The sequence below is a fragment of the Neolamprologus multifasciatus genome, chromosome 13 (assembly GCF_963576455.1).
Source record: "Neolamprologus multifasciatus chromosome 13, fNeoMul1.2, whole genome shotgun sequence".
Classification (NCBI taxonomy): Eukaryota; Metazoa; Chordata; class Actinopteri; order Cichliformes; family Cichlidae; genus Neolamprologus; species Neolamprologus multifasciatus.
In genome coordinates, this window is record NC_140451.1 from 2,708,037 (window position 1) to 2,726,896 (window position 18,860).

The window sequence follows — 18,860 nt, forward strand, 5'->3', positions numbered from 1 at the left end:
GATTTAAGAATGAATCTTTTCTTATGGACTCAAATAGGTTTTTCTGGAAAACTGAATATGGAACAAGCAAAGCTTAATACTAAACAATATATATATTAGCTGTATAATACCAGTAGGCCAGCTCTAATAGTAATTTGGTATGGTTTCGCGGGCCAAATGTAATTAGGCTGCGGGCCAAATTTGGCCCGCGGGCCAGAGTTTGTCGCCTATGAGTTAGGCTCTAAATGAAGCTTCGGACGTCACTGATCACGTGACGCTGGCCAAACGAATCAAGCTTCGACACAGCGCTTCTGAAGCAGTGTGTTGATTTTTTGACACACGCACCGGAGCGTCAGCTTCAAGCGGGCCATCGCTATTATTTAGTGTTAAAACAGAGCTTCAAGCTTTCTTATGGAAGTTTAACGTGCCTTCTGTCCAGAAGAGGGCGACAAAGGAGTGTTTGCACACCGTAGAGAGGAGAAGAAGAAGAAGTAGCGTTCAGTATGGCCGCAGGTTGGGAGGCAAAGCTGCAGCTTGTCCAGAGACATGTCCGCGCTTTCCCGGACTTTCCCAAGAAAGGGATCCTGTTCAGGTAAGACACCGCGTTCTTGTCTGAAAGGCCCCAGCAAACTTTAGGTCTCTTCGCTGATTTTACGCGAATAGAAACGGAGAGCTCTGAGAGCTGTGACCAGGTGCAAGGGCACGTGTCAGACACCTGCTACCAGGAAGCACACTTTGCCCCCACAGTGAGCACTTTGGAACAGCCGAATAGTGTGTGTGTGTGTGTGTGTGTGTGTGTGTGTGGTGCAGTGCTTTCATTCATTCTTGACACTGGCTGAGCACAGGGAGGGTGGGGCTCTTCAAGTGAAAGCAGCGACGCGTGATGTCCACGTTGAACGGCTCATTTAGTCTGTCATCGACACCAGCTCAGTCTGATTTTGACGGAAGTAAAGCTTCCGAAAGCTCATCTATGACCTACAATTGTTCCCACAGCCTGAACTTGAACTTCAGACAGTAAACGGCCTCAGTGATACCCGCTGAGCATGAGGTCAATATCAGTGTGTATTTCAAAATAAAATCCCTGTGAAATCCTGCTGTCAGGATGCCGCAGTGGCTCAAAGCACTGAAAGCCTTCACTACAGCCAGAGAACTACTCGGAGGTTAACTTCAATGACAATGAGCTGTTTAATAAGGAATACATCATGCAAATGAATATGAACAAACGTTTAACCTTCAGGCTGTTAGTAGTATTTGACGGTGGGAACACTTTGATGACTGTGCATGAAAATTGCCGCTCAGATCTGAATGTTTCAGACACAGAAATGATGATGCAGGCTTAAGACGTCCATGCAGTTGATCTATTGTAGTAATATAATCAGGTGTCAGCCTTCCAGCAGTGAAAATGCATACAGTGTTTTCTAATAGTTCTCCCTAGAGGTAGCATGTAAAATGTAAAAAGTAGTCCACCCAACACAGAGCCCCAGGACACTACAACATCCAGCTACAGGGTGGTTCAGTTCAAATAACATGCAGTATTTGTTCAGTTAGTACTGTTGCATTATAACTACACCACCTACAAGTCAAAGGCTGGGTTTTGTCACTCCGGTGTCAAATATAGATCAGAAATCAACACTTTGCATCTCTAGGAAATGAAATCTCTCTGTGGAAATGTATTTGATCATTTTGATGTGTATCCAAAAGGACTGGTTACTATTTAAGCCCGACTCTTTACCTGGAGGTCCAATCCCCCCAATAAGTAGACGAACCACTATTCCTGCTGAGCCACAGCTACTCCCAGCATCAGCTGATATATCAGTATTGGGATTTATAACAGCTGATAAATGGAGACACAGGAGAAAAAGCCTTCAGCGTGGTTTCAGGGTGTTCCTCCTGTCTCGTGCTCATGTTGCATTATTTGTCTATCAGAGGGCGGCTTCCCTCAGAAAAGAATCAGCAGTTCTATCTGACTTTTAAGCCACCAAACAATAGTATGAGTCTTCAAAGTCCTGTATCTGCCAGGCTGTCAATGCTACAAACTATTGTGTCTGAATCTTGCAGAGATATTTGTCCCATCCTCAAGGATGCAGCTGCCCTTAAAGCAGTAATTGACCTGTTTGAAGAACATGTGAGGAACAATCACCAGCACGTCGATCTGATTGTAGGTAAGAAAAACAAAAGCAGAGCTCTGAAACTGCTGTGCTTCACCTTTTAAAGGCATCTTTAACACACCTTAAACATCCTCTCAGCCAGCTGTAGCTCATGCTCGGAAAGTCCGCTTTAGTTTGTGCAGCTGTGTGAGATGTTGTGTTTTAACTCCTGTGAGTATCCATCACTTGTTCTTAGTGTGAGCTGTCTTACAACATCAAACATGAGACTTCCCTCGACCAGCTCCTCAGCAACCTCCAACAGCTGATCAAAGGAAGCCGCCTTTAACTGCTTGCTTCCTTATTTTATTTTATTTATGTTCTTAAGCCAGTCAGTTCTGTGTAACAGTCAACAGCACACAGTGAATAAATGAAAGTGGCTCTCTTTTTATCTGGTTAAGTTACCATGGTAACTGAAGTTGGTTGGGAGCAGGTTGTGTTCAGTTTAGGTTTAAAATTGCCTGGAAAGACAGTATTTACATTGATTCTGTTCTTTATTGTGTAGGGGTGGGGAAAAATGGATACTGTGTAGCATGGTGATATTTTGATTGCTAATAATGTATGGATACAGGGACAGCAGAAATCGATACTTTGTTACAAAAAAGGTTTTTGTGCTCTGACTTCAGAGCATGTTGATCCTTTTTCTGAGCAAGAATCCTGACATTCCTTCACTGTCCAAATGTGACAGTTTACTTATTTTAATTTAAGACATGTTTTATTTTAATTAAGTTTAAAACTTTTTTATTTAATGTAAAATTATATTTTGTTTTAATTTACTTTCAAATTCTTCAGTTGCTGAAGGGGCTGCATAGTTTTCATAAACTGCATAGTTCAGAATAGCTATAATTGTACCAGATGGTTGATTCAGTTAAGTTGGACTAGACTGTAATACAAACCGTTCAGTTTGTCAACAATAAAACTGAAATGAGAGAAAGACTGAGTGTGAGACTTTGATATTAGAGAAAATGAATATTGATAAAGTTTACGTTTATGTACAGAATCTAAATATCGCAAAATATTTTTAAAAAATTGCAATAATATCGTATCGTGTGTTAAGTATTGTGATAATATCGTATCGTGGGATGTGTGGTGATTCCCACCTCTGTTATTGTGCAACATAGATTTTCTCCTGTGGGATATTTTACATGTGTAAGTTAAGCAGTGCTGTAATTAAACCACTTAATAATCACAGACTGTTTCATTATCACAGGATTATTTGTGTGGTGTAGAAAATGTTTGATTCTTAAGCTGCTGCTGCTCTTTTAGTCTGTTTGAATTGCAGCAGGGACCGTGAGCTTTAATGTTTCCATGGATCCAGATTAAATGTGCAGCGTCACTGAGCACGCTCAGACACACAATCATTCACTGGAATTCACAGAGGATAAAAGAATCTTATCTGCAACAGTGTTGCAGTTTACTGTTGTTTTTCTATAGAATTCTAATCATTTAACCACAATCATCATCTGATAACGTCTCTGGTTTGGGCAGGTTTGGTGTTATTGTATCCTTTTACTGAAAATGTTGCTCTTCCCACCTCATTCTTGCTGTTTGTGTGGCAGGTTTAGATGCTCGTGGTTTCCTGTTTGGGCCTCTGCTCGCCCAGAGGCTGGGTATTGGTTTCGTCCTGGTCAGAAAGAAAGGCAAACTGCCCGGAGCCACTGTCTCTGTCTCTTATGATTTGGAGTATGGCGAGGTAAAGAACACACGACACTCTGAAAGGATTGTTTGTTTGTTTGTTTGGAGGGCGGGCAGGATAAAACTGTTAGAGATGAGGTACTGAGGACAATCCTCATAAAAGTGCAGGAAATATGTATTTTTGGACATTTCAGAGCTCGACTTTTTCATCCCCACTCCTCTTGTCCATGGGGCAGTTGAACGCATCCCTTCCATAAGCCGTATACAGAGACACTTATGGAAATGTAGACACTGTGATCCTATTCTGCAGACAAACCTTCAGCCTTACTGGCCTGCTGTAAGCTCTACGTCCTACAGGAAGGATCCAGCACCACAGACCCAGGATGGGAGGGTTTGTTTGTTGGTTAGCTAACTAACTAACTAAGACAAAGTCAGATGCAGACGATGTCAGCTTGTTTTCACCTGTTGAAGTGGAAAATAAAATCCAGTTGAAGTGCATCCTTTATATCCTGTAGTGCTGATCACAAATATGTGCACTGCAGCTCGCTGTCATATTAGTGTTGTGCAGCCCTCAGTTTTTGTGTCAGTGACGTGTCTGCACAGCAGCTCACAGATTCACGTGTTGTGCAGAGACAGAAAACCCACTGCTAGATATCAGGATGCAGAAATGAGTCGAAGTTTACAAGAAACTCAGTTTGTCTCCTTTTACTGTTACGTGAGATAATAAGTTTCAGTCTCTGTTGCATTGTTGAGCTTGACCACATTCAGATTAAAAATAGTATTTACTCTGTTCCTCCAGGCAGAAGCAGAGATCCAGGAGGATGCTGTGGCTCCAGGACAAAGGGTTCTGCTTGTTGATGACCTCCTGGCTACTGGAGGTGAGAAATTGCCCAGTTTAGATGTGATTCAGTCTGACTGAGACATGAAGACAAGTTATGTTGCTTCACTCTTCTCCCATTCCTGGTGAACTCGGCTGTTGTCTCCTCCCGTTTTGGCCCATAGAGTCGTGCACATCCAGCGAGGGGCAGTTACATTTTGGAGGTTTGTCTGTAAAACTCTGAGACGCATGACGATGAACGGGACCATAAGTTAGGCTAAAGTCAACCCAGGCTTTCCAAGCTCAGCTTAAAGCGAATGTTGTTGTGCACGAGACACCTTTAAGTTTTCTCTCAGCTGCAGCAGCAGGGCCGTGGAATTCAAACACAGGCTTACTCTGCATGAAAGTTTCATACATCAGTCCAGAAATACTAACAGTTGCTGTTTTGGGTCATGTTGATACATTAAAAATGTTTTTTATTGATACATATCACAGAATGCCGAGGTAATGAGGTCTGAGAGCTCTCCCTGGAATGGGGACGCAGTTTTATGGAAGACTGAAAGAAAAGTTACCTGACAAGTAGGGCTGGGCGATATGGCCTAAAATTCATATCGCGATATAATTTGAAGCATGTGCGGTAACGATATATATCACGATATATTCTTTTCTTCTGTATAACGTATTTTCCACACTATAAGGATTTAAAATCCTTTAATTTTCTCAAAAATCGAGAGTGGGCCTTATGTATGAATTCTGGTTGTGCTTACTGACCTCGAACCAATTTTTGGCTGCAGAAATCTGTTAAAAATGTTTTAGTACAACTTTGGTAAGGTGCACTGCTTGATGGACCAGAGCATTACGGCTGCCGTAGTGAGGAGCTTCACGGAGTAATCTGGGTCCAAAACTCCGTCTGTTTCAGGTCCCAAAGTCAAACGAACAGAGTAAAAAACGGTCTAAATTCTTTAATCTTTAATAAAATGATCAGCGTTGCTGCTTTACCAGATGTAACAATTAAGTTTAACATCCAGGCATCCATGAAAATAGAAGTTATTAAATTTAATGGAGTTAGAAGTTAGCAGGAAGTTAGCTCGCTAGTTTCCACCTAAATTTAATGGAGTTAGAAGTTAGCAGGAAGTTAGCTCGCTAGTTTCCACCTAAACATGACATAGCATGTTCTGACTGAGAGATTTTTGAAACTAATTCAAACGTACAGCTCTGCTATCACTTCCAACATAAATGAAGAGAAAACTAAACAGCAGTGACGTTTGTAGGGTTACTGAAGTTGGACTACCTGGTATATAATGTTGTGCTACGTGATTGCTAGCAACACAGCTATGTTAGCATAACATTAGCACAGTGAAGCTGGAGGATTAACGGCAACTTTTTTCCACTCGATAAAAGTCATTAATGAATCAATGTTCCGGAAGTGGAGGAAGCGCAGTTTTTGGCTTTCCCCATATTTCAAAAGTGCTTCATCTCTTTGCTATGACTGTCGGCATATTGTGCAGATGATAATGGTAGCCGCTACGATGCTTTCGACCAAAACAGGCGCAGCTTGATGACATCATCAACATGCGCTATCGCGATAGAGCGGTCTAGTCAAAATCTCTATCGTTGGCCAAATTTATATCGTTTCTATCGCCCACCCCTACTGACAAGCCCAAATCCTGCTTTGCACTGTAGGCCTTGGGTCCCCCTACTTCAATAAAAACTCCATGTAGAGAGAAACAAAGCAGATTGGGCTGTTAGGAAGTCTGCCTTTAAGACATTGACGTGTGTGTATTGCAGGGACGCTGTATGCTGCCTCTGAGCTGATGAGGAAACAGCAGGCTGAGGTTCTGGGCTGCATGGTGGTCATCGAACTCAAAGAGCTAAACGGCATCGACAAACTCAAACCACACAGAGTCTTCTCCCTGCTTCAGTACTGAGGACACTCGACCCAGATAGTACCGTTTACTAACATTTTGGACATCCACCAAGAAAACAAGAAATCTCTGGAGTTTCGCTTAATTTTACAGTAATTTTGTTTACAGGGTGTAGCTGTGCCCCGTTATTTTATGGGATGTTACTGGATGTACAGCATATTCACTGCGTCCAGTGTCTGAGCAGCATCCAAGTTTACTTTCCCCTCGGCTCATTAGTGTCTGGGGCCCTGAGATCAGGGAAGTCGTGATGACTCTGCCACAGGAAGGCAGCTGCTAGTAACAAAACATGAACATTTATGCCCACACTGAGGGAACAACTGTGTGTCAGTGTTGGAGATGATGTAAATAAGAGTGCAGATGAGACTGAAATGACTAAGAATACAAAAGATGCAGGCGGTACATGAACAGGCAGCAGCCTCGTCAACTGTAATGACTGAAAAAAGAAACGTTCCACTGGAAATGACCAAAACCAGCTTTACTGGGTGTAAGTTTGCAATAAAGTGTACAACACATCTGTGTCAAATCATGTGATCTAAAAACAAACACACTGTTATCATCATCATGGCTGAAACATTTAAACCTGTGAGACAGACGAGCTTAATGTTGCTTTATAATGCCATCAAGTGTGCAGCTTAAATTGTCTTTGTGTGCAAGAGTCTTCCAGGCCCCGCCCTCAGCTGCAGACAGCTGTGCTTTGCTTGAAGGGTGAGTGTAGTAGAGCCTGTGCACAGCAGCTGTCAGGTCTGCTTACACATCAAACTGTCCCAGAACAATCTGAACACGGCCTGAAACTCAGGTTTGGTCACAACAGCAAAGTCAATCATTACCTTCACACTGAGTTGCATCAGCTGTTTGAATGTTTTATGTATCAATGATGAGAACATCAAACACCCACAGGACCACTGTAGCTGCTGCTAAGCTGTTTGTGTCCCCTCATGATGAATCCACCATCTCTGGGTGCAGCACTTCACTGTGTTTCTTGAACATTATCATCAAACAGTGACTCTGAATCTAAAATACAAAACGAGTTTACTGCATAGAAAAGTGATCCCTAATAACAAAGTCAGTACATCCGTGTTCCACTTTGGATGGAAGGGAAAAAGAAATTAAAAAAAAACTGGATCAATGTTTCGAACAACTCAGCACAAGCATGTCAGGAGAACACCTTCACCTCCTGGAGCTGCGCCTCCATCAATTATCCAAACGAGACGAACGTGCCAAAACCTGTGGACAACCACGAAAAGAGCTAAAAATACTGCGAGGCCTCAGATCAGAGGCTCTCTTCCTCTCGGAGTCTGCTGTTCACCGTGTCCGTCACAGCGCTGAGCTCCATGTTCTTATTCAACTTCAGGTACAAGTCCTTCCTCACTGTGTGAAGAGTCAGCCAATCACCAGCCACCTCTGCCAGCAGATGGATGTGTTTCTCCATTTCACCTGTTGGTTACAAAGGATCAGCCGGTCAGCTTCTACCTGGTTCGGCGTTTTCTGCATTTCTAACAGTTACAAACACAAACCCCGTGTGGAGGAGATCCTCAGCACAAGCACCACATCGTTCTCGTTTCGTGAACCAACCTGTGCTCAGAGCAGATCTGTAGCTTGCCACCATCCGGTTACACGCCACTTCCATGGTTAAAGCCGGTTTCTTCTCTGCAACAAACACACTGCGGAGAATCCGCGCCAGCTCCCCAAGTCGTGACATCATCAACAGGCGCTCCTCTTGGTTGCTGTTACGAGTCATGGCTGCCTGGAGCTTCTGTGCCTCCTTTGCCCGAATCTGAGGAGAAAGTCAAGTAAACGATAAAGATGAGTTTTTAGCAGCTGTTAGAGACAAAAATCACGTCTTAAAGAAGATCCAACAGCGTTGTGGTCGACCCCCCTGAAGAGCTGTGTGCCCGGTCCACCTACCCGGTCCAGCAGAGACTGGGACACCCCTTTCAGGGCATTTGGGACCGCAGGGACAGCTGATGTTTGGGGGACTGTGGGGTTCTCCTGGGAGGTTGGCTCTTTGTGAGCAGCTTTGTCTTCTGTCTTCAGAGCCAGCCCAGTCAGAGCCTTCTCCATCTGAACACACATAAAAACCCAACACATTTACACACACAGCAATTATACTAATATAAAGTTCAGTTAAAGAGCATCATGACAATCCCCCGGCAGCCTACACCTACTGCAGCGTAACTAAGGGAGGATTCGGGGTCACCTGGTCCAGCCCTAACTATATGCTTTAGCAAAAAGGAAAGTTTGAAGCCTAATCTTGAAAGTAGAGATAGTGTCTGTCTCCTGAATCCAAACTGGAAGCTGGTTTCACTACTCTCTACTTTTAAATACTCTAGGAACAACAAGTAGGCCTGCAGAGCGAGAGCGAAGTGCTCTGATAGGGTGATATGGTACTACAAGGTCATTAAGATAAGATGGGGCACAAATATACAAGAATTTGGTTTTGGATTTCTAAATATCCAACTATGCTCTTTCTAGTCCCCGTCACTCAAAGAAAGCAGTCCTACATGTTTGAAGCACACGTGCTGGTCAAAACGACTCAGGCTCTTAACAGTAAGACGTTATTGTGACGACACCCACTGTTACTAAGTGTTACTAGTGCTCACCAGTTTCCAGAAACTGAACATACAACTGAGAAAAACCCTGAATTAGGAGCTGCATCGTTCAAAGGGCATCGATGTAAACTCTAGATGTCAGTCAGCACATGTTCACACAGAAACTTATTCCTTCTGTCCTTCACCATCATGAACAGTGGGAGGTGATGCGAGTATACGAGTAACACAAAACACGCGACGCTGGTCTGGTGACAGACTCAGGAGAGGGGAAACTGATGCAGAGTGTGGGTATGACACAGCTGTTTAATCAGAATCGAGGTCAAGTGTTGAACTGACAGCCCCTCACTGAAGTCATTACTGCCCATGTGACCTGTGTGTAAACAACACCTGAAATTCAGAGCGCTAACACCTAACATATTAATCCTGGACTACAGTAAGCTCATCGTTTACACAGAAGCGTGAGAGCGGCGACTCTGCTGCAGCACCTTGGGCGTGATGAGTGAGCGGGCCTTGTCGAGCACCTCCTGAGCTGTGGCCAGTTTCTCAGGGCGAGGAGTCTGAGGCAATGCGCTCGTATGGACAGCGGGCGCGGAGTCCACATTAAAGCGAGGATGCCAGCGGGTCAGTTTGTCTTCTGGAACAGACACTGGAGGATCCAACGAGGAGAGGAAAACCTGCAGGGAAGAAAAAGGAGATTTAAGTCTGAGATGACAACAAAACAAAAGTAACTGCTGTGTGAAGCCAAACTAGAGCAGCTGACCTGGTGGTGCTGTTTGACGGTGGAAAGCAGGTTGTTATGGAACATGCGTCTTCTCTCCAGGAGACGCGAGGCTGACAGCACAGGTCGAGCCTCGCCATTTTCTGAGGAGAACAACCACAAACACCCAGATCAAAGCATGTACCGAGGGACAGTTTACAAAGATGGTGTTTGGAGAAAAGTGGTTGGCTGAGCTGGAGGTGATGTAACTCTAACCGGAGACGATGACGGGGTCCACGGTCAGCTGGTAGCTTCCCTTCTTAACGCTGCTGTTGAAAGCTTGGATGTGTTTCTCCTGCCGGAACGTGTACGCCTCAGGAAACACCGTCTTTATCTGACCCACGTGGCTCTCTTCAAACCGCCTCAAAGAGGAAACAAGTCCGTTATTATCTTTAGCAGCGTGCCGCACAGGCCCAGCGAGCCGTGGCTTAAAAACACATCAAGCTGCTCTGACAGCACAAATAACAGGACTGTTGACACATCTCACTTTCTCACACATGTTCAGCTTTCGTCTCACGAACTCGTCTGACTAACCGAACACTTACTTGTGCATCATGTCCTGAACTCCCCGTTTGATCTTGGTGAAGGTCGCGCTCTCACAGCGGTTGTACAACATGGCGACCACAGTGTCCATGCTTCTGAACATCTCAGCCAGCACCTTGTACTGGTAGGGGAGGGAGAGGCCTGGGGGGGCATCCTGAGCGAGAGTGTGGTACCGCTGATACGCTGGCTGCTCGGTGCTGGACACACAAGGGAGGACGACATTCCCGTTAACATGGACTAAACAAAAGCTCGTCTTTGGGGAAATGCAGCTTACGCTCACTTTGCTCTGTGCACACGTGCGAGCGCTCACCTGTCCTGAGCACGGGTCTCAGTCAGCTCATGCTGCGCTGCTGCTTCCTTCCTCTTCTGAGCTTTAGCTGCAAGCTCTTTGGCCCGAGCTACAGAGAGCTGCAGGGTCTTAGCTTCAGCAGAGGCCGAAATGATGGTTTCAGGAGCAGCAGAGGAGCTACTGTCAGGCACTAAAGATGGAGAGGAGGAGGGTGTAGCTGAGGACGCAGTGGCAGGGATCTCATCTACATGCTTCTTGATCCTCAGAAGGCGTGACTTGAGAGCAGCGATGTCCTCTTTACCCAGGACCTGCCAGAAATGGAAAAAGGTGCTCTCAGCTGCGACCAAAACACACCAGAGGCCATGTGTGCAGCCCTGCCCCCTCCCCCAGCCCACCCCCACATGCAGATTAGCCATCATGAGTGGTTCTCTCTCTCACACAGTAACCTTTGTTAAAGAGGGGTGTGTTTCAGATATGATCAGGCTGCTCTCATTGTTTCAGTCTGAACAACGATCGGCTTATTCAAGCTGCTGACACTGTGAACCCTCTCAGGAATGATATTAAATCACTTAAGATATAAACAACATTCCCGTCACAAGTTCAGTCTCTGAGAAACTGCATAGAAACATCTCATTTATTCAGCTCAGAAACCTCGTGACATTCAGAAAGCCGATTTAAAGCCAGATCAGTCCAGAGGAGCAAATATCCGGACACTACAAAGATCTCTGAGCATGAAGAGTACACAAAGCCTGCAACTACAGCGTGAAGGCAGGACAACAAAGCCTGTGGGTCTGTGTGTACATGCACACGGCTGTTACCTGTGCCGTGTCTGCGGGCAGCTCCAGTTTCTTCCTGGCAGACCGCCTCGTCGGCCTCTCTGCTCCTGCAGCGGCTGCCGGTGCTCCGAGATCCGCCTGCCGCCTCTTCTTGGCGGTGCTGTGCTCGGCGGCTGCGGCGGACACGGTCGCTCCGAGGTCAGCCGAGCCCCGCTTGGGGGTGCGGGGGCTGGAGAGGGGTTGCTCCGCGCCATGGTTCAGCCCTGCGGCCTCGTCGATTACACGGAGAAACTCTTCGTGAACTGTCGACGAACACGAGAACGCGCTGCGTGGCTCCGCCGGCTTCGTTGGGCCGCCGGTGGCTTTCTTCGTCCGGGAGTAGAAGTCGGTGACCCGAGCCTGAGACATGCCGCTGGCCTCACAACCGAACACGAAAACAAAGCGAGGACGAGCAGAGCCCAGCACACAGACGCCGTCTGCAAACGTTCTCCGGAAGTGCGCACACTGCACAGGAAGAAGAAACAAATTTTCGCGCGAAATGAATAAAGCCACGCCTCCCCCGGTCCTCTTGGTCGGCGGGTAAACCAGGACTGGAGCAGACCGTGGGCGGGCGTGTTCTTCTTCTGTGTAGAAGTTTTCCACACGCTAAACACGGGCTTTGAGCGGTGCTGTGGATCAACATGTCCAGTTTCTGTTTGTGAAAGTGGCTCTGTAACTTTACCTGTCTAATCACCATGGTTACAGCAGGTGATCACTTTCAAATCACGCCACCTTCCCGATAGTTTACTGCGTGTTTCAGTGGCAGCTCCTCCTCTGCGGACACGCACAAATAACACCAGCTCACCCAACCCTGTGGCTTCACACAAAGGAAGAATCTGTCTAACAAACCACAGTAAAGGTAATAAGAATATTCGTGCTAAATATTATGCAGTTAATCACGACAAAGTTCAAAAGGGACATGAATGTGAACTGTGGATTTTGTGGAAGCTAAACTGAGACACTGGGTCACGTGCTAGAACATTTTGGAAAGGCTTAATTCATTACTGGACAGCTCACAAGGACTTTACTTTGAAATGGGAAAATGTTGTATTTGTTTCTATCAAAGGCAAAACATGAAGCTGTATACTTTATAATAAATCTGTTAGTTATCTTAGCTAAAATTTATTTACAGAAATGCAAATACAGTAGCCAAAAGCCTAATTTTAAACACAACTATAATGATACTGATGATTGATTAGTGGATCACTTAATAAAAAGGCTATAAAAACAATTACTATTTGTACTAATTACAAATTATTTGAATGCAGGCTATGTAACTTTTTATATTGCACCCCCTGTGTTAATTATGTTCAAATACATTCTCTGTATACTGTTGCTTAATAAAGGTTTTGTTTTTTTGTTGTTTTTTTTTTGGGGGGGGGGGGGGGGGGGAGCAGAGTAACACCAGTTCAATCAATCACAACCAAGTCACTGTGTGTCGACCAGTGACAGGGGCGTAATTTCCAGGGGGGTTAGGGGGGTCAGGTTTATTTATTTATTTAGACAGAGAGACACCCCCCCCCCCCCCCCCCCCCCCAAGGTTTAGCACAAAGTTATGCTGATGAGCAGTGAGCTTTGATTGGTCCACAGCAGCCACTCAGCCACAGGATGACTGAGTGGACTGTGCGCCATTGATCTCTTTGATTTGCAGCTGGAAGCTGAGCTCAAAGATAAATGTGTGGCTGTGGTTCAGCGTCCGCATTGAGCCACAGCCACAGATTTATCAAATCCAAACTTTTGTTGACTTTGTAACTGAAACCTGTGAAAAAATCAGCTGATATCTGGAGCTCTGTAGTGTGGAAACATCTGGAGAGAACAAGTCGTAATGTCACTGCTTTGCAGTCAGGAGTGGCTGCTGAGTTTATTTCAATTAATATCATTTTTCTAAGTCATCACATCAGGATCAGCGCGGTGACCTCTCCACGCTGGTGCTGCATCACCCTGCGTACGCAGAGGGGCGCTACCTGACCGCATTATTATACGAATTTGGCCAAACTTGACGTGAGGAGCGGCCTCATGTACCCCCAAGTACTGACTGACATGGATCTGACACGGGAGAGTGTGAAAGGGTCATTAGAAGAAGGACTGAGTGCTGTGAGCGCTCTGCGCGAACTTTAACGCGCAGTCAGACTGCGAGAGAGGGAGGCGACTGTGAGCAGCTGCAGTATGAACGCCCCTCACACGGACCGCCCGTGAATCACTTTTTCCATGTGCCGCGGAGCCGCCTCAGCCCGGCCTCCAGCTTTCCCTACAGAAGACCCCCTCCCTCGGCTCAGCGCGAAGCGGAGCTTCAGTGTGAGTGTTCACGTTAGGGAGTAACGGCCCGGACAGCGATCGGCCACCTTAGACCAAATGGAGCGCGTCTGACATCGAGCCAGCCTTCGTGCCGTGTGCGCGGCGTTGACGTGCTCTGCCATGGATCTTCAGGTGGTTGTCTGGCTCTTCTACTGCCTTCTGCTGCCCTCCGGCCTCTTAACAGGTAAGCTGAAAGAGAAGCACTGATGCCAGCAGAGCGGCTCTCAGCGTGTCCGGGCTCGGCTCCGTGACGCACTGGGAGTTCGCCAAGGAGTCAAAACTCTCCACAAGTTTGACAGAAGTCGTACAGGCCGACACGTTTCCACACCGCGTTTGTATTTCAGAGGTGTTCACAGAAACTCTCAGCCCTGCGTGTCACACAGCGGCAGAGCTCTCTGCTCCGGAGTTTGGCTCAAAAGTGTCACTGCTGCGCGTGCACGAGCTTTTCTCCAAGGCGCTGATGTGGAAAACACCAGTTCACATTAGGTAACTGAACTGCTGCATGCACTGCAGGTTTTCCTGAGCGTGAGCGGAAAGTCAGTGTGTCTATTGCGCGTGTTAAAGCTGCCATCCTGTCTGGGCTGTGGAAAAGCTGGTTTGCGCCCCCGTGTCTCAGTCAGGCATCAGTTTAACAGTGGACATGATGAAATGCCTTTCGGTTGGGGCCTGCAGGAGAGAAGACGACCCTCCGTGTGTGGGACAGACAACAATCCAGTGGCTTGTTGGGTGGTGGGTCCTTGCTAAAAGCAGTGTGTGGCTGTGGTCTCCAGCAGCCCGCTGACACACCCTGCACTGACTCGTGTACTTTTCTTTACAGTTGTGTAAATATGACATGTTGCTGACGGTCATTCGTAGTATGGCAGCTTTGTTGGGAGCAGTGCCATTACTCAGCGGTTCATGCAGACGCTGTTTAAAAATGAAGGGTGTAGCTGCCCCAAAGCTTTTGGGAGAATGGTCTCCTGAGTGTAGCTGAACACATCAGCAAACAGTTCATATTCTCCTCCTTCACCACCGCGGTGTTTTACTGCTGCTGTTTCATAAAGACCTGCAAAAGGCTGGGTGCTGACACGTGTTTGTCTTCACTCGCATGTTCACCGCAAACTTCTCTCAGTTGTGGTTTGAATCAGTGGTGCTGTCCTGTACAGGCAGTCACACACAGGTTCCTGCACGCGATAGACTGCACTTCTCTGAACAAATTCCTCTGAGAAGAATCACAACAAAGCTGTGATTTTGAGCATATAGTCAAAGTCTGAACTGTTGGGTTGCTTTTATCAGGTTCCCAGTGTGACGCTGTTCTGGTATCATGGAGAACTGCTCACTCTGGTGATCACAGAGCCTCTTCTTAGGAAACACAATGATGTTGATTCCTGCACAGAGCCCTCTGAATGCCATGGTCACATATTCAGTTAAAAATAACTAAATCATTTACACGATCTATTCTGTTTCACCCAAATCCACGTAGTGATCCTACAAAAATAATGACTCTTTTCTGTCATTTAGGGATTTTCCAAATCTGAAGCCATGTTATTTAAATGTTTTTATGCCCAATCTGCTCTAGTTTAGGTTAGGAGTGTCATTCAGCAGAGTTTGTAACAAGTAAAATTAATATTCAGCTCAGATAAAACAGGAAGTGTATGTTTAGCCTAAATCCAGCTGACAATCTCAGGGGACAAATGTCATAAGTTTGAATGTTAACACACAGTCTTACTGTGTGGGGCATGACTACTGTTGCTATGAAATGTTGGGAGACTGAGAGAAACAGAAACAGTCTCCTGACAGGATGCAACTTGTTACAACTTGCAACATTGTGTCCTTAAACAGTTCACATTGTGATACAAAGGAAGTGAAACCCGACGATAGAACAGCCAAGAGGACATTGCATCAACATTTCCTGGAGAATTACCCTCATCCAAACAAACACTTTGTGATCCTGATCATGTGTCACTCTTCACACTAAAATGTAAAATATTAAGGGTGGTCGTAGCTCATCTGCTAATCCCAAGGTTGGTAGTTTGATCCCAGTCTGCCAAAGTGTCCTTGAGTAGGACACTGGACCGTGGGAGAATGTTTGATAGAAAACACTTTTATGAATATTGTTTGTAATCAGTTGTTTCAAAACTCGTGGTACATTGACTTTTTATGAACTTTAGTGACATTGATTTATAAAAACATGGAAGTACAGCTTCAAAGCAAATATTTGTTGTGAGGACCTTCATGTTTGATAGATAGCTGGCAGATCAAAGGAACAATGAGACAGGAGCTTCTTGTTGTTGGGAGTGCGCTCCACTGCTCACATTTAGTGTTGCAGCATCAAACACATCTAGCCATCTGCCTAGATCTGTACCCAGAGTTGACAGATTGCTTCCACCTGTTTCTTTGCAGAGACAGTAAGAAAGTCCATTCCTTACATGTAATGATGGCTCAAGTATCAACAACAACAACTTTATAAGGGTTGTGGAATAATGTAAACTTCACTCGAGCGTGTTGAACATAAGTAGCGAGGTGTTATTTTGGTTTCGCTGAAGGATCTGAATGAAAAAAGATGAGAGGGGAAAAAAGCGCAGCACCACTGGCATACAAGCTGGGTTTGTTTCAGACACAGACCTGATCTGTGTAACAAAAATGAGCCTGTTTACAAGAGAACTGTGTGATGTAGGCTAGTGAGTCAGAGTCGTTCCACAGTAGAGCAGTTTCACAGGACTTCACGGCTCGGTGGGAAATACTCGGTGTGCGCGAGGTGTGTAGGAGTGAGTCAGAGAGGAGGATTTATTTGTGCTTTAATTTCGACACCATCAGCAGACCGAACAGCAGCTCGTCTCACTGTCATTTCTAAGAAAAGGAAACTGTACAACCTGCTCTTGACTCGGAGTCCGGTTTTCCTACGTGCTTAGTTTTAATGGTAAAGGTTTACTGTTACACGTCGATGCCAAGAGGCAAAGAGGATAGCTGCGTTCGGAGAGTTCAGAGTTGGGACAGCTTCTGCTTCAGTGCTGTGATTGGCCTGTTTGTAACAGAGCCTTAACTCATGGAATATCTGACTATAGCTGTAGAACTCATTTAAACACATATAAACCAGGACGGAGCTTTCCTGCTCTCACAGGCCTTTAACATGCCGTACACCACAGTCACATTTAAGCAATCCCACAGACTGATTTAGTGCGTTCATTCTTTGCACTTGAAGCACTTTGTCTCTCTAACATACGCTGATATGTCTGAGTTTGCTGTGAGCCGCTGTGAGAAACCTCCTTTGATAAAGAATAGGCTGCAAAGCACCGCCGAGTCTCACAGCTACAGACCTACACACTGTGTACCTGCTTGAAATACTTGGCAATAAGTACTGCTGTGTTTTCATACTGACACAAGTTTTTGTGCTATTTCTCTGAATATACAGATGACAGAATATAAATGGCCTGTATTTATGGCCCAAAGCGCTTTACATATCCAGTCATCCACCCATTCACAGACACATTCACACACTGGTGATGGCAGCTACATTGTAGCCACAGACAGAGGCTACAATGCAGACAGAGGCGAGGCTGCCGGACACTGGCGCCACCGGGCCCTCTGACCACCACCAGTAGGCAACAGGTGAAGTGTCTCCCCAAGGACACAACGACCGAGACTGTCCGAGCCGGGGCTCGAACCGGCAACCTTCTGATTACAAGGCGAACTCCCAACTCTTGAGCCTAAGAAAATCATAAGAGATGATGCGTGTGGTGGAGAATCCAGCATCAGGCTGCTGAACGAGTCTGCTCCTCTGGTAGCTACACTAAGTGTTTTGCGTCTGTTATACCGAATAAAACGGCTGTTATTTGTTCGTTTGATCAGCTGGTATTCTTTCTGTGGTTTCTGGTGTTTGGTCAGTCAGTTCAACATTTTGGCAGCTTTTTGAGTCATCAGGCCCGAGTCAAAACTATTTCTGTTCTTTAGGTGTTTGCTTCAAATCCAGCCTTTCACCTTCAACTCTTCTGATTCCTTCGGCTGATAGATCATCACAGACATTTATGTTATGCAGTGTATTTGTTTTTACTGTTATGGGAGGAACACTGGGCCCATAAATGACACACAGCAGCCACTTCATTAGGTACACCTGTTGAGCTGCTTGTTAACACACTTTGAACACAAGTTCAACGTGAGCATAAACATTTGGAGGAAAGTTCATTTGTGTGACTTGGAACGTGGCGTCATTGTTAGTGCCAGGTGGGCTGATTTGAGCATTTCAGAATCTGCTGAGCTGATAGGATTTTCCCACACAAGCATTTCTAGAGTTTGCAGAGACTGGTGTGCAAACAAAGAAAACATCCAGTGAGTGGCTTTGTTGTTAGTGGAGGTCAGACTGCTTCAGAAAGACAACGGGGATTCAAATCACCACTCGCTACAACCCAAGTATGTACAAAGCATCTCTGAACACATCGAACCTTGAACAGGATGGGCAACAGCTATGGGCTGAGCAAAACTGGGCAATAAATGGATCCATCGGCGTCGTAGCAGTGGTTCAGGTGGCTGTAAATGTGTCTGTTATTTTCCTGGCACACTTTGTGCCCCTTAATATCAGCCGATTGTCATTTAAACCCCACGGCCCACCCAAGAATGTGGTTGACCATGTCTATCTATTTCTGACCACAGTGTTCTACATCATTGCAGAACCTCTGCAACCAGCAGGATGATGCACAATGTCACAAAATTAAAATGGATCTCAAACCACTGTGCTCGGATGGCCTCACAGTCACCTTATCTTAGTGCAAAAGTGCACTCATCCATTGATGTCATGGATGCAGCAGCTGTGACAGCGTTACATCAATATGGACCATTTCTGGTAGTAATCTGAAGTCCTGTTAGTCAGATGTAACTAATGAAGTGGCCAGTGAGCATATTTGTGTGTGTGCGCACACCTTTTTTCTTTCCACAAAAACAGGAAAGTTGCTCAGGATGAACTCTACTACATGCAACAAGGGAATGTTCCATTCCAACAAAGCTGAGCTGGACCTTTATCACAGCTGCTCCTCGTTTTCTTTCCTCAGCAGAAGCGTTTTGACCTTTTAGATCTGAAAAAGAGTGAAGAAGAAGCTCACTGATAGAACAGATTGTAATATAAATAGCAGTACTAGCATT

At 45.6% G+C, this 18,860-nt stretch overlaps 3 protein-coding genes across 4 annotated transcripts in view; 2 read left to right on the forward strand and 1 right to left on the reverse strand.

The window, feature by feature from the left end:
* Positions 1 to 289: 289 nt before the first annotated feature.
* On the forward strand, positions 290 to 7,664 carry aprt (adenine phosphoribosyltransferase). Its single transcript, XM_085182180.1, has 5 exons — positions 290 to 571; positions 2,038 to 2,141; positions 3,683 to 3,816; positions 4,558 to 4,636; positions 6,364 to 7,664. Exons 1-5 carry the CDS (start codon positions 483 to 485, stop codon positions 6,501 to 6,503), a joined length of 546 nt encoding a protein of 181 aa, XP_085038306.1. The 5' UTR covers positions 290 to 482; the 3' UTR covers positions 6,504 to 7,664.
* On the reverse strand, positions 7,265 to 11,926 carry cdt1 (chromatin licensing and DNA replication factor 1). Its single transcript, XM_085182177.1, has 9 exons — positions 11,457 to 11,926; positions 10,660 to 10,946; positions 10,352 to 10,546; positions 10,023 to 10,168; positions 9,810 to 9,910; positions 9,535 to 9,723; positions 8,406 to 8,561; positions 8,073 to 8,274; positions 7,265 to 7,934 (listed from the first exon to the last, which is right to left on the reverse strand). Exons 1-9 carry the CDS (start codon positions 11,820 to 11,822, stop codon positions 7,771 to 7,773), a joined length of 1,806 nt encoding a protein of 601 aa, XP_085038303.1. The 5' UTR covers positions 11,823 to 11,926; the 3' UTR covers positions 7,265 to 7,770.
* Positions 11,927 to 13,393: 1,467 nt separating this feature from the next.
* The window catches only part of piezo1 (piezo type mechanosensitive ion channel component 1 (Er blood group)), a 97,980-nt gene continuing 92,513 nt past the window's right edge, over positions 13,394 to 18,860 (forward strand). The window contains exon 1 of one of the 2 annotated variants that reach the window (XM_085182169.1): positions 13,394 to 13,932. In XM_085182169.1, the coding sequence (XP_085038295.1) occupies positions 13,869 to 13,932 (64 nt within the window). In that variant the 5' untranslated portion in view covers positions 13,394 to 13,868. The remainder of the gene's footprint in view (positions 13,933 to 18,860) is intronic. The other variant, XM_085182168.1, reaches the window with a different exon arrangement.

Excerpts from the sequence above, each read along its gene's own strand:
- aprt (XM_085182180.1), top strand. The coding sequence starts at position 483 with ATGGCCGCAGGTTGGGAGGCAAAGCTGCAGCTTGTCCAGAGACATGTC. Across the intron at positions 3,817-4,557 it reads ATGATTTGGAGTATGGCGAG|GCAGAAGCAGAGATCCAGGA; the intron begins GTAAAGAACACA and ends CTGTTCCTCCAG. Across the intron at positions 4,637-6,363 it reads TGACCTCCTGGCTACTGGAG|GGACGCTGTATGCTGCCTCT; the intron begins GTGAGAAATTGC and ends TGTGTATTGCAG.
- cdt1 (XM_085182177.1), bottom strand. The coding sequence starts at position 11,822 with ATGTCTCAGGCTCGGGTCACCGACTTCTACTCCCGGACGAAGAAAGCC. Across the intron at positions 9,911-10,022 it reads GGACCCCGTCATCGTCTCCG|AAAATGGCGAGGCTCGACCT; the intron begins GTTAGAGTTACA and ends TGTTCTCCTCAG. Across the intron at positions 8,562-9,534 it reads GCTCACTCATCACGCCCAAG|ATGGAGAAGGCTCTGACTGG; the intron begins GTGCTGCAGCAG and ends ATGTGTGTTCAG.